Below are 15,177 nucleotides of genomic sequence, written 5' to 3'. Positions count from 1 at the left end.
AGTGAGACCTCATCTATTTTTTTTTTTTTAATCTTTTTTAGAGTCACTGTCTTGCTGTGTCACCCAGGCTGGAGTGCAGTGGAGCAGTCATGGCTCACTGTAGCCTCAGCCTCCTGTGCTCAAGCAATCCTTCCACCTCAGCTTCCTGAGTAGCTGGGATTATAGGCACGCACCACCATACCTGACTAATTTTTAAAATTTTGTTTAGAGACAGGTTCTCTCTATGTTGCTCAGGCTGGTCTTGAACTCCTGGCCTCAAGTGATCCTCCTGCCTCAGCCTCCCAAAGCGCTGAGATTACAGGTGTGAGAAACCATGCCCAGCCAGACCTCATCTCTTTAAAAAAAAAAAAAAAGGTATTTTTAAAGCCAAATACAAAGAACACATATTATATGATCCCTTATATATGAAATATCCAGAATAGGCAAATCTTTAGAGATAAAAATTATAGTAGTAGTTGCCAGGGCCTGGTGGGGGAGGGAAAGAGGACATGATTGCCAATGGGTATGAGGTTTCTTTCGGGGGTGATGACAATATTCTAAAATTAGATTATGGTAATGGTCACACAATTAATTACATAAATATATTGTAAAAGAATTGACTTGTACACTTTAGCAGGTGAATTTTGTGGCATATAACTTACATTGCAATAAATCTGTTTTTTAAAAAACCCTGCAAATACATACCATTTTGCAAATATTGTTCCAGTTGGTTCCTCCTCTCATCAGCCATAGCTGTGGTCATTGCCAAATAGTACTTTGGTGGGAAGGGTGGCAGGCAATTTCCAAAGACCCGTCTTAGCTGAAAGATCCAGGAAACACAGTTAGGCAGGTGACCTACCAGTTCAGGGTTGATGAGATTACTAAAGCCTCCTCTAGGGCAAGTCCCATCCCAGCACTTTATTTCAAGTTAAGCCTTCCTGGTGGTTCAAAGAGGGAAAAGAGGACAATTTGATTTTCTTAAGGAGGAATTTATTTCAGTATATATTCTGGAGATATTACTAGACATATCACGGACCAGCAGCTCCAGTCTAAGTTTGGTAGAGCTGAGATGTATGTTTACCTTTCATTTGTTTTACAAGACTAGCCACTGCTCACATCATACGATATTATCTTGATTCATTCCACAATAGTGTCTGTGATATCAATGACAACAGAAATTAAATTCCTCAACCCTACCTCCACCAAATCCGAACTTGACAGATGCTTACAGCTGTGTTACCTAATGCGGTAGACCTCTGATATCTCTTAAGAGCTTTCCTGTAAGTGGTTCATCTCATCTTTTTGTTTATTCCCAATCCAGATACTTTTTCTTTTAACCTCCCAATCAAAGCCAAAATACAGCACCTGTGGTGAATCAGCACCTGAATGTGGCTAGTTTGGATTGAGATGTGTTGTAGGTGTAACATGCATTCCAAATTTCAAAGAAGAGAGAATGTAAAATATCTCACTGATAATTTTTATATTGATTACATGTTGAAATGATAATATTTTGGATGCATTGAATTAAATAAAATATATTATTAAAATTAATTCCATCTGTTTCCTTTTACCCTTTTTAATGTGCCTATCAGAAAATCTTAAATTACATAGGTGATTCCTTTCTTTCTTTCTTTCTTTCTCTCTTTCTTTCTTTCTTTCTTTTTTTCTTTCTTTCTTTCTTTCTTTTCTTTCTTTCTTTCTCTCTCTCTCTCTCTCCCTTTCTTTCTTTCTCTTTCTTTTCTTTCTTTTTTTTTTTTGAGAAGGAGTTTTACTCTTGTTGCCCAGGTTGGAGCTCAATGGCTCAATCGCGGCTTACTGCAACCTCCGCCTCCCAGATTTGAGCAATTCTCCTGCCTCAGCCTCCTGAGTAGCTGGGATTACAGGCATGTGCCATCAGGCCAGGCTAATTTTGTATTTTTAGTAGATACAGTGTTTCTCCATGTTGGCCAGGCTGGTCTTGAACTCTCGACCTTAGGTGATCCGCCCGCCTCTGCCTCCCAAAGTGCTGAGATTACAGGCGTGAGCCCACCACACCCAGCTGAGAGACACACATTATATTTCTATTGGACCAGTGCTGGTTACAGAATTCCAATAATGCTGACATATGATCCCAAGTAGAAACCAGCCAGGCCCTTCTCTCCCACTTACTCATATATGACCCATGACCATGGTAGTAATTATTTTTATGGAACCTAAAAAGTGGATGTATAAAAAATTATTTTAAAATTAAGAAAGAAAAGTGTGCATCTTTATTCCAGCCCTACACTTGTAGTGGCAGCTTGAAGGTAAGGCACGGAATCATTCTCCTGAAAATAAGACAAAGGAAACCACTCAGAAATCCAATCCAATCAGGTTTTAACATGGTACCTCTAGAGCAGGAAGGCTGAAATCTTACTATTACCACACTCAGCAGCTTAAAGAAAATGAAAGATGGAATAAGAAAAATGAGGCTGCAAACAGTAAGAATTTTTAATTCCATGGCCTTTGTCACAAATACAGTGAGTATTTGGCAAATATTTACCTTGCATAGATAGGCCCTAACTTCAAAAAAGTCAAGAATCTGATGACTTCCCTCCATGCCCACTACCATCACCCCGGTCCAAGCCACTGTCATCTCTTTTCTAGATTATTGCAGTAGACTTCCAACAAGTCTCTCTGCTTCTACCCATGACTCCTTCAGTCTATTCCTAACATAGCATCTAAAGTGATACTTCATTTTTATTTTATTTTATTTTATTTTATTATTTTATTGAGACGGAGTCTTGCCCTGCTGCCCAGGCTGGAGTGCAGTGGCATGATCTTGGCTCACTGCAACCTCCACCTCCTGGGTTCAAGCGATTCTCCTGCCTCAGTCTCCCAAGTAGTTGGGACTGCAGGTGTGCACCACCACGCCTGGCTAATTCTTGTATTTTTAGTAGAGATGGGGTTTTGCCATGTTGGCCAGGCTGGTCTCGAACTCCTGACCTCAGGTGATCTGGCTCCCTCGGCCTCCCAAAGTGCTGGGATTACAGGTGTGAGCCACTGCACCCAGCCTAAAGTGATACTTTTAAAATGTACGTCAGCCAGGTGCAGTAACGCACACCTGTAGTCCCAGCTACTTGGGAGGCTGAGGCAGGAGGGTTGCTTGAGCCCAGGAGGTCAAGGCTGTGATGCACTATGATAGCCACTGCCCTCCAGCCTGGGCAACAGAGCAAGACTCTATCATCTCTTAAAATAAGAAAAGTAAGTCAGATCATTCCACTGTCTTGCTCAAAATCCTCCTCAACTTCTCATCTCACTCAAGTAAACCCAAAATTCTTATAATGACTTAGAACTGTGCCATCTAATATGGTAGGCATTAGCCACCTGTGAGTAAATTTGAACCTAATTAAAATAATATAAAATTTTTAAATTCAATCTTCAGTCTTGCTAGCTACATCTCAAATGCTTAATAGCCACTTGAAATATTGTAATTTGCTATTCAGTTGGGCAAAGCAGATATAGAGCATTTCCATCAGCACAAAAGTTCTATTGGAAAACATTGGTCTAACATCTGGAGCAGTTATTAACTGCCTGCCTGTGGGCAAAACATGCTTTTTTTTTTTTTTTTTTTTTTTTTTGAGACCAAGTCTCGCTCTGTCGCCCAGGCTGGAGTGCAGTGGTACAATCTCAGCTCACTACAAGCTCTTTCTCCTGGGTTCACGCCATTCTCCTGCCTCAGCCTCCCAAGTAACTGGGACTACAGGCACCCGCCACCTGGCTATTTTTTTTTGTATTTTTAGTGGAGATGGGGTTTCATCGTGTTAGCCAGGATGGTCTCGATCTCCTGTCCTCGTAATCCATCTGCCTTGGCCTCCCAAAGTGCTGGGATTACAGGCATGAGCCACCACACCTGGCCCCCTGGTTCATTTTTTTGGTGGTTGGTTGTTTGATTTTTAGATAACTGGAATTTGGTAACAGCAGTTATTTGTGTGATTTAAAATTTTAAAAACTTGTATCTCGAAGAGAATACAGAATATTACAACCACTTTGAAAGACAGTTTGGCAATTTCTTACAAAGCTAAACATAGACTTACTCTATAATCCAGCAATAAATACCCAACTGATTTGAAAACTGTCCATACAAAATGTTTACGGCAACTTTATTCATAACCCCCAAATGTTTATGGCAACTTTATTCATAATCCCCAAAATTTAAACAACAAAGATGTCCTTCAATCTGTGAATGGATAAGCAAATTGTGATATATCCACACAATGAAATGTTATTCAGAAATAAAATGAAATAAGCTATCAAAACACAAAAGACATGAATGAAACATAAATAAATATTGCTAAGTGACAGAAGCCCGTCTGGAAAAGCTATATACTATATGATTTCAATTATATGACATTCTGGAAAAGGCAAAAGTATAGAGACTTTATAAAAAGATCAACAGCCACCAAGTTTTGGGGCAGGGAGGTACTGAATAGCTGAAACACATGGAGTTTTTTAGGGCAATAAAACTAGTTATATGAAACTAGAATTGTGGATGCATGACACTACGCATTAGTCAAAATTACAACAGAACTTCATGTTTTCTGAAGTTTACAACAGAAGCTTCATGTTTGCAAATATTTTTAGAAATAATTTAGGAGATTGGGAGAATCTGAGGATGGAATGTAGAATGTGATAAAACTATGTTACAAATGTATGAAACCAGTTCACTGAACGTGGTGAGAAACAAAGTGCTGACCTAAGTCGCTTTAAATGAGCGGAGTCTGTAAACTAAAGGCAAAGAAACTAACTGTACATAGCCATTGGACTCTGGCTGATAAAGCTGTTTCCCACAGGAGTATAGGTTAACAGCGCTATACTCCTACATGTGTATACAGAATCAAACAAGTAAATGAATGGCAGATAGTGGGAATCAGGTTTCCAACTGTTGTAGTGGGAGTTTACACATAAGGGGAAGAGGCTAGAATGATCCATGTGGTAATGCACTAGAGTTGAATATATTAGTATGACCACATGTTTAGTTTAATATAGATACAGATGATTACATATAGAAATATTTGTTCATATGTCTGTGTACATGGGTTAGTATACACACATATATTTCCTTGCTCTGTCAGCTGAGAGGACATAGATGCAACAACACTCCAGTAGCAATGAACATATCTAGTGCCCAGATCTTAGTTTCCAATACCATTCTACAATAAATGCAACCAAGGATCTATGGAGAAATGGCTGATTTCTAGGACTGAGGCAGGAAATATACAAGATGGGCCTGGAGTATCTTGTAGCTCCAGAAAGTAAGGAAATATTCAAAACAAATGAAAAAAACAAATCATGAATGGGAGTGCCTCAGACACAAAGGAGCAAAATGAAAGAGCTTCCATGGGCCAAGATGGAATCATCTGACCAACCAAGTAGTAGTGAAATATAACCCAAAGTATAAAGTGAATATCCATGAGTCCTTATAGACTTGTTATTAAATAAATAGGAGCAACTAGACAAATCTCCTGTGCAGAAGAACATCAGATAATTTCTTTTTCTTTCTTTTTTTTGGAGACTGAGTCTTGCTCTTGTTGCCCAGGCCACAGTGCAATGGTGCGATCTCGGCTCACTGCAACCTCTGCCTCCTGGGTTCAAGTGATTCTCCTGCCTTAGCCTCCCAAGTAGCTGGGATTAAAGGCATGCACCACCACACCTGGCTAATTTTGTATTTTTAGTAGAGATGGAGTTTCTCCATGTTGGTCAGGCTGGTCTTGAACTCCTGACCTCAAGTGATCTGCCCACCTCGGCCTCCCAAAGTGCTGGGATTACAGGCCTGAGCCACTGCGCCCAGCCATATCAGATAATTTCTATAGATACTCTTCAAGGAGGGGGAGCATAAATCCCCACTCTCAGTGTGGGCTGCACGTAGTGACTTCCTTCCAAAGAGGACATTTGGAAAGAGAAGACAAAAGAGGAACTTTACAATGGTGAAACCTGACAAATACTACCTCACCCAAGTGAAGAAGATCAACATCAAGAGTGTAAGTCAGATGATAGTAGGTACCCTTGACACGATGTGATTAAAGTGGTACTTTATCTCTGGGGTCTTCATCCCCCCAACCCGTAACCCCCATCTAATCATGTGAAAAATGTAAGACAAATTCCAAGAAGGATATTCTACAAAATATCTGACAAGTACTCCTTAAAATTATCAAGGTCATTAAACATAAGGAAAATCTAAGAAACTGTCACAGTCAAGAGGAACTCAAGGAGACCTAACAACTCAATGTAACGTGGTACCCTGGCTGGAGTCCTGGAAGAAAAACAGGACATTAGGTAAACACTAAGGACGTCTGAAAAGTTATAGATTGTAGTTAATAAGAATGTATCAATACTGATTTGTTAATTGTAATGAATGTACCATATTAATATAAAACCTTAGTAATAGAGGAAACTGTGGATTATATGGAAACCCTCTGTCCTATCTTCTCTGTTAACTAAAACTGTTTCAAAAAATAAAGTTTATTTAAAAAAAAAACTGATGTTCTGGCTTCTCTTGAAAACTGAGATCTGCAATCAATAGGTTCACACTCAGGTAACTGTCTGGTGAGGGGACCTAAGCCGTTCCCACCACTCTCCACTGTTGTTCACTTGATCCTCATCTCTCATTTAAAGTACTTGCCGGTTGGCTGCGGTGGCTCACGCCTGTAATCCCAACACTTTGGGAGGCCTAGGCAGGCAGATTGCTTGAGCCCATGAGTTTAAGACCAGCTTAGGTAACATGGCAAGATGTTGTCTCTACTAAAAATACAAAAAATTAAGCCAAGTGTGGTAGCTGTGCCTGTAGTCCCAGCTACTCAGGAGGTTGAGATGGGAGAATAACCTTAGCCAGAGATGTCAATGCTAAGGCTACAGTGAGCTGAGATCACACCACTGCACTCTGGCCTGGGCCACAGGAGTAACACTTTGTCTCAAGAAAACAAAACAAACAAACAAACAAACAAAAAATGTGTATATATATATATATAACTTGCCTGTAGCCATTTAAGTTTGCACTCTCTCATCTAAACCTAGAATAATTTTTTTTTTTTTGAGACAGGGTCTTACTCCTGTGGCCCAGGCTAGAGTACGATTAAACCTAGTATAAAATATTATAGCGACAATTCTGTTTCTTTTAAACTCAACGAAATTTTTCCGCCCTTCCAGAAACTGTCAAAAGGCATCCCAGTTGGAGCGTTATCCCAGGCAGTGCTGCTGAAACAACCTGGGACTGATGCACCCATCTCTGCTAATTCCATTAAATAGAAGCAAAAATCTGACTTCTTTGTGTACAATTATTTCTTGGCTAACTGATGAAGTGATCTTGAAAAGGCAATTGTCTTCATTGGCATGTGTTTGTTAATGTCGCAGATGTTCCCGAATCAGCTCTAATCACAGCAGCCTTGAATGAATAGGGCTGCCTGAGTTATCCATCTGCAAGACAGTATCTTGGGGAAGCTCTGAGGCCAAGATCTGGGGAAAAATCAACAAGGATTAAGGTTCTAATACCTATCACAGAGCAGAAACCCTCCCAGCAGGTTTTTACCTGAGCTGACTTGTCAAGGAATCTTTCCCCTCCCTTCTCTGATACTGATCTAAGGGGGACAATGAACATAAAAGAAACTGAGTAGTTAAATGTGCCAAAAGTCAACAATCAAATCCAAATTCAACGCCACCAAAAGAGGACCTATTCTATGGGTCTGGTGCACAGTTGAGCTATCAAAACCACCAGCGTACTGAGAATTATCTGGTACTACAGTTCAGCCCTATCTGTCTTTCAAAATCCTATTTAAAGAGATCAAAAGGAAAACATACCTCTCCTGCTCTTTTATTATGTGGTGTTTTTGTTTGTTTGGGGTATTGTGGGGTTTTTTTAAGACTATTATCTGACAAATATTTTCATAAACCCCAGAACAGGCCGGGCGTTGGCTCATGCCTGTAATCCTAGCACTTTGGGAGGCTGAGGCGGGCAGATCACCTGAGGTCAGGAGTTCAAGACCAGCCTGGCCAACATGGCAAAACCCCGTCTCTACTAGAAATACAAAAATTAGCCAGGTGTGGTGGCAGGCACCTGTAATCCCAGGTACCTGGGAGGCTGAGGCAGGAGAATCACTTGAACCTGGCAGGGGTGGAAGTTGCAGTGAGCGGAGATTGCACCGCTTCACTGCAGCCTAGGTAAAAGAGTGAGACTCCATCTCAAAACAAAACAAAACAAAAAACAAAAACAAAAACAAATCCCAGAACAATCTCCTGTACCAACTTCCTCTTCGTACAGCTCTGCCTTTTAACATGAAGAGGCCTTTACAGGTCAGTTGAAAATGTCACCTGGTTCCCCCACCTTACTGCATCCACACCCCCCCACCCCATACCTATGCCAAAATGGTAATGGCCAGGGACAAGTAGAATTACAGACACAAAAGTCTGTTTCTAAGTCAACTCATTCATCCCACCTCTCCAAGTCCCCTTGTAGTTAAAAACCCAAATTCACTAGATGAAGGGCCACAGCTCAGAGTCTGGGTGGTGGCATCTAGCACCTAACAGCATGGCCTAGAGCTTGCATATTATCCCATTTGTTCCTCAAAACAGTACTACGAGGTAGATAGATCCTCAGCACCATGAACATAGTCAAATTCCACCTTGAGCAGGAGCAACCCCAGACTCAGGGAGATGAAGTGACTTAAAACTAGGACATCCAAGCTAATGACTGGCAGAAGATGGAATCAGTCTTCTCGCTGCTGTCATCACCATCACCTTTTCCACCAAATCTCTGCTGAGCAACTACCAAGGCAGAATTCCATGCTAGGTTTTCCATACCCATAAGCCTTCATTCTGTCCCTTCATTCAAATGTTTGCGTTTTGCTTGTAAATAATCAGGGAAGACAAAATATACACACAAAAAGAGGAAGGAGCATCACAAGGTTGAAACATGAGGTGGCACAGCAATCAGAAAAAGGCATCTCATGCAATCAAGGGGGACTTCCTAGAGGACATGGGACTGAGGTGGGCTTTGAGAAACGATTGCTCCCTTGATGGGTAGACTAAAACCAGGAGCCATCCCCTGTAGAGGAAGTGAGCCAGGCAGAGACAAAAAGTGAGCCAGCCTGATAGGAACAGGAGGTATGGGTAGGGAAAGAGGAGATCAGGTTAGGTCAGAGGGGAAGCAGCCAGGTTGGGTCAGCACTTGGCAGGGAGGACAACTGAACCAGCGCATACAGGCTGCACAGCCCTCCCCCGCTGCTGACGGGTCCTTTGCAAGCTTTCCCAACTTGTCCCCATTGCCATGTCTGATGCTGGAAAGTACAAAGAAACGGAGCCCTATATCACTGTTCACAGAGCCCCATATCACTTACACAAGATGGCCTCATCTGTAACTTGGTCTAAATGAGCTGATTAAATGCTTCCCTCACAGATTTCTTTAAATCTATTTGGGCAGGGTGGTGCCGGCAAGAGCAGGGGCATAAATCAAACTGGTTTTGTTTATCTAAAGGCACAGAAAAAGGTGGGGTCAGCCAGTTCACACAGCAGGAAGACAGGCAGCACTGAGCAGCACAGGGTCAAGCTGCCAGAGCCTGAGGGAGCCTCACTGCGGACAGGGCTGTAGGTGAGGATGACAGGGGGTGCAGGTCACAGCAGAGCCCATGGAAACACACCCACCTCTTCCCAAGGTCCAGTTTTTCCTTTTTGTTTTTATTTTTGTTTTGAGACTGAGTCTCCCTCTGTTGCCCAGCCTCGAATGCAGTGGTGGTGAGATCTCAGGTCACTGCAATCTGTGCCTCCTGGATTCAAGCAATTCTCATCCTCCCAAGTAGCTCCCAAGTAGCTGGGATTATAGGCACATGCCACCACACCTGGTTTAATTTTTTGTATTTTAGTAGAGACAGGCTTTTATCATGTTGCCGGGGCTAGTCTCAAACTCTTGAGCTGAAGTGATCCACCCACCTTGGCCTCCCAAAATGCTGGGATTTCAGGTGTGAGCCACTGCACCTGGCCAGCCCAGATTCAGTTTTTATGCATTAGCTCTCCACATACCCTGGCTGAGATGGAGTAGAGGCCACCTCACCTGTGCCAGGTACTGCCCCTCAATCTCAGTTATCCAACATGCAAAATATAAGCCCAATTCTTAAAGCCAAAGATTACACATGCTACAGTAACAGTTGTAATTTAACAGAATGCATGGCATATAACAGAAACTTAGTAAATATTTCTTAAGCAAATAATCAGTTAATTCTATAGATGAAAACTATCCTATCAGGATGCAGAACTTCCCAGAAAATAAACTGGAAATAAACTCATATTCCCCAAACACACACACAGATGGGACCTTTCTACTATTTCGTTTTTGACAGTGCTGTGTGTTAAATCAGATTAAGAATTCTGAGCTGTTTCACATCCTCCACTGAATAGGAGAAATAAAAACTAGCTGAGAAGTATCTGGGAGGTCACCCAACCTTTCAGTCTCAGACTTCGGGTGGTCAGATAAAATACAGGATGCTCAATTAAATATGTATCAAGTGGTGCACGGGACATACTAAAAAAAATTGTTTGTCTTTGACTTGTAATTTAAATTTAACTGGGAGACTTTGTATTTGAATTTGCTAAATCTAGTGACCCTACGGAGACTCTTCCTGGGTTTTTTTGTTTTTGTTTTTGTTTTTTTGTTTTTTTTTTTGAAACAGGGTCTCACTCTGTTACCCAGGTTGGAGTGCAGTGGCACAATCTGGGCTCGCTGCAACCTCCACCTCCCACCTCCCAGGCTCAAGCAATCCTCCCACCTCAGGCTCCTGAATAGCTGGGATTACAGGAGCACCACCATGCCTAGCTAATTTTTTGTATTTTTGGTAGAGACAGGGTTTTGCCTTGTTTCCCAGGCTGGTCTTGAACTCCCGAGCTCAGGCAGTCCACCCACCTTAACCTCCCAAAGTGCTGGGATTGCAGGTGTGAAACACCATACCCAGCCTCAGACTCTTTACCTATAAAATGAGAGTGATGATGATGATTGAACTGCTGACCTCACTGGGGACTTGCTGGAACAAAATCCTGTGTCTGGAGCTCTCATGACAGAGAGTGGATGTTGGAGGCCTGCGGTCAGGGCTGAGTGAAGGGGATTGAGAGCAAAAAGAATATTGGGGCCAAGGGCAAACTTCCCCTTCATCCTCTGAAGCTTCACTGAAAAATCAACTGATAAAAGGCAGATTCATAGGAGAAAAGGCATACAAATTTACCAACATGCACGGGAGTCTTACAAAATATAAGAACTCAAAGAAATGACCAGATGGTTGATGGTTTTATACCATCTTGAGATTACAGAAAAAAAGCAGGGCTTAGAGCATGGCCAAAAACAGGCTATGGTGGCAAATCAGGTTATGGTGGCAAGACAGGTCATGGGAAGAAGAGGAGAGACCTGGCTAGCAAAGGTGGTCTTAGTATACAGCAGAACCCACAGGTAGCAGCTCTCAGAGAAAATAGTTGGTAAACATTTCTTTCAGACGTTTAAAGGTGTCAGACTCTCTGTGATTATGTCCTAAATCTGAACAAGTGAGGACTTCAGAGAAAGCCTGGCTGCATCAATACAAATTCTCTCTACAGGTGCAAATCTCCTCCACAAAAGGCAGCTTTTCAGCTATTCTGATATTTCCAGCTCTCTACACAGCCATCTTGAAATATGTCATAGTAGTACATTTTGGGATAAAATATTTTGGTTTCCTTCAAGGACAAGGGACTTTTAGAGTGAGGCCAAAAAAATTTTTAACCTTGATCATGGTGGTGGTAATTGTATACATTTACCAAAATTCATTACACTGAACTCATAAAGTTGGGGAATTTTATTGCATTACATGATTCCAAAATATAGTAAAAGTATGTTAGTTTAGGACTTAGTCATTTGACTCATTGTTTTACTAATACGATTTATTTTGTCAACTTTAGAAAGAAACCACATTAATGTAATAGGTCAGAGCAGGTTCTGGAAATCAAATCCTGCCTCCAACAGTAACAATATGACTTTGGGAAAATTGTGCCTCAGTTTCTTCATCTGTTAAATTGGACTAATTCTAATGCTAGCTCATAAGGCTATTGTAAAAATTAAGCTATTACAGGTAAAGTGTTTGGTACCAAACTCAGCACACAGTAACTACCTGTTATTGTTTCATATTGATTATAAATACCAACAGCCATCTAAAATCTAAATAGTTTCTTTAAAAATATAGTAGCTTGTATAGAAAGGGGAAAAATGATAAATATTGATATAAGATATATGGAAGCTGGAAACTAGACAAAGAAATTTCCATTTTAGGATTTTGAGAAATCTAGGACAAATACGAAATATTTATTAAAATCTATTGTATATCCTACTGAGGGCACTAAGCCATGGTAATTCAATATTTATTTAAAGGCCCCTATAGTAAATAATAGACAATTTCTACCTCATATCTTACCAAATAGAAGATCAAGAATAAAAGTTACTCACTCTATGCCTCTGCTTCTGGACCTGCCAGGATTTGGTTCATCTGAGTTTTTCTGAAAATAAGCATTTTCCCAAGTCTGTTGGGTAAGGAGGGCCGGATTCAGGAAAAAGCTTGAAGCCTCTGAGTCCACAAATGTTTGCTGAGCATACATTATGTACCAGGCTCTACAAACAGCTGGCCCCTAATCTTCACAAGCACACTGTGAGGCTAACACCCATAAGGACCTATTTGCTTATTATTTCCCCTTCCCCACCTCAAGCTGCAGGAAGATGAAGGAGGGTAGGAGAGGATACCCTTCCTCCCCCTGCCAGTGCCTAAGACACCCATCATTTCTCTTCCTTTGAGATCCCTGCCTCTGTAGTCCTCACAATTCCCCATGTGTTTCAGTCACAAGTAGCTTCTTATCTTCCAGAGGTCTGAATCTATGCCATTCTTCATTCAATCATTTGACAATCGTTCCAAAGGACCTACTGGGTCACAGCACTAGTAATACAAAGATGACCACTCAAATTAACTAGTAACCACATTACAACTGCTCTTGGTTGACTTCAAAGATACTTAATCTCACCTTGAAAATGGACTTTCCGATACTAGCAAGAAGGCTTGCTACAGTGGCAATTTCAATAGCAGAAAAAACAAACCAAGCTGTCGGTCAACAGAAGATGGTTAAATGAAACATGGTGTATCTAACTCACTGGAAACCCAGAGACTGTCTGAAAAAACTCTCTCTCAAAAAAAAATAATAGTTGTTGCCTCTGGTAAAGTTTTTTCTGTTTTCTCTATACTTTTTTTTTTTTTTAATAGAGACAAGGTCTCGGCTATGTTGCCCAGGCTGGTCTCAAACTCTGGGACTCAAGTAATCCTCCCGCCTCAGTCTCCCAAAGTATTAGTATTATAAGCATGAGCCAAGGTGCCTGGGCTATACCTTTGTTTTTAATGTTAGGTATGTGCTCTCTATAATCTAAAATCTAAAACAAACAAACAAACGAAAAAAGCACTATTCATGGGAGAGTGGAGCAGGAGGGTAAAGCTTATTGTCTAAACTTTCATTTACTTCTCTAATCCATTGTGAAGACTTATAACACCTCCCTATAAGAACAATGAAACCCATTAGAGCAGACTAATAAATCAGTCTGCCTCCCAGAGAAAATACTGTCAAGACAGCAGGGTGAGAAACAATCCTAGCTTGGTAAGTCATATTCCCTGGTTCCCAGCTTGCCAGTACTTGAAGCCTCATGGCCATTCGCAAACAAAACTAGTGACACACCTTTTTAAAGGGGGCAAACTTAAGAAACTCTCGAGACAAAGGAGATTAAATACCCATATACAAGACTCCAAAGACTCTAGGCCTTGATTTAGACCCAGTTTGCTCATTTTGGAGGGAGACATTGTCCTGGGGAACAGCGGGCACTGAAATGGGGCCCAGCATAGCCCCAGCGGCCTGCCAGGCAGGGCTAGCGGGGATCACCGGGCTGCGAGGGGCTTGGGAGAATCACCTACGCCCCGTTTCCTCATCTCACAGCTGTAGGCCACCGGGAGCCGCAGCGTGCATTCATCCAACTGAATCCAAGCAATTCAGTTCATCTTTACCACGACCCTGTTTCACAATAGGAAGCCCGAGGCCCTGAAAGGCCCAGTGTCTTGCCAGAGTCAGAGGAACAGAGCGCTTTGGGGACAGCTTTCTCCACCTGTCTCAGTGGATGGGCTCGTACCAGCCTCCAACCTGCTCACCTGTTCGTTCCAATCGTGCAGCTGGCTGTAGCGCACCCTGCAGAAGAGGAACCCGTCCAGATACACGGAATACAGCTGCAAACACAGACACCCCGTCCCGGGTAAGCCGAGGGATAGGTGAGCATTGTCACCGGCCCCCTCCCTGCCCAGCCCGACCCCGGCCCTGGGCGCACCACGTAGCGGCCCCCCAGCGCGTCGGACCGCTGCTGGGACACCGGGATACAGAAATGCATCTTCACGGCTGGGCGGTGGCCTGGGAGCAGCGCTGGAAACCTGACCTGCGGCGGCGGCGCGGTGCGCAGCTCTGAGCTCGGCAGCGGCGGACGCAGCTGGGTCGGCCACGCGACTCAGGGCGAACCCTGGCGCCCGCTCTCCCTGGCCCTGGGCATCCACAGGTGGGGCCGGGGCCGGGCCGGGCCGCCTCCCAGTGCCCGCCCCATCCAGCCCCGCCGCTCGGTCCCGGGATAGGTGGCGACTGGGGCTGGGGCGCATCCACGGCCACCCCCACCCCAGACATCGGCCACTGTTGGCATTTTCTCCAAGCGGGCCCGCGAGGGGCTTGAAAACAGTTTGAGTCCCATTACCTGCCAACACTGCCTGCAGTGCAACTAATTAAGATTTCTGGAATTACATAGATCTGGTAACTGCCTTATGATTAGCAGGGTTATGTTTGGTCAGTTTTTTGTATTGACATTTGTTAAATGTAACACAAGACATTCAGCAATATATGCAACCCTGCTTTAGTGTTATTCTTTCAATCTTGTTTTTTCCCCGTAAAATACCAGAAGCCCCCCAAAATGGAAATGGCGTGGGTCTCTCTTGGTCCTTGAGAAGCCCTCATTTTTAGACAGGTGCATTCACGTAAACACTTGGTTCTCTGGACTACCCAGTGCAAGTTCTTTCAACAGTCTCTCATTTTTAGTTGCTGTGGAAAATAATCTTCCTGATTCTCTTATTTTAGTTAAATGAGACTAGAATTCCTCCCACCTCGCCGTGATCACTGAGC

General features: G+C 42.7%; 1 protein-coding gene across 1 annotated transcript in view; it reads right to left on the bottom strand.

Moving 5' to 3' along the window:
* The window catches only part of SNX31 (sorting nexin 31), a 71,141-nt gene extending 56,580 nt beyond the window's left edge, over positions 1-14,561 (bottom strand). Inside the window, exons 1-3 of the mRNA XM_011931614.1 lie at positions 14,345-14,561; positions 14,172-14,246; positions 685-799 (exon numbers count right to left, since the gene is read on the bottom strand). Of these exons, the coding sequence (XP_011787004.1) occupies positions 685-799; positions 14,172-14,246; positions 14,345-14,404 (250 nt within the window). The 5' untranslated portion in view covers positions 14,405-14,561. The remainder of the gene's footprint in view (positions 1-684; positions 800-14,171; positions 14,247-14,344) is intronic.
* Between the last annotated feature and the right edge of the window lie 616 nt (positions 14,562-15,177).

The sequence above is a fragment of the Colobus angolensis genome, unplaced genomic scaffold (genome assembly GCF_000951035.1).
Source record: "Colobus angolensis palliatus isolate OR3802 unplaced genomic scaffold, Cang.pa_1.0 Scaffold121, whole genome shotgun sequence".
NCBI classification, from domain to species: Eukaryota; Metazoa; Chordata; class Mammalia; order Primates; family Cercopithecidae; genus Colobus; species Colobus angolensis.
The sequence above is the reverse complement of the archived record's forward strand: the minus strand, read 5'-3'. Positions and strand labels throughout refer to the sequence as shown.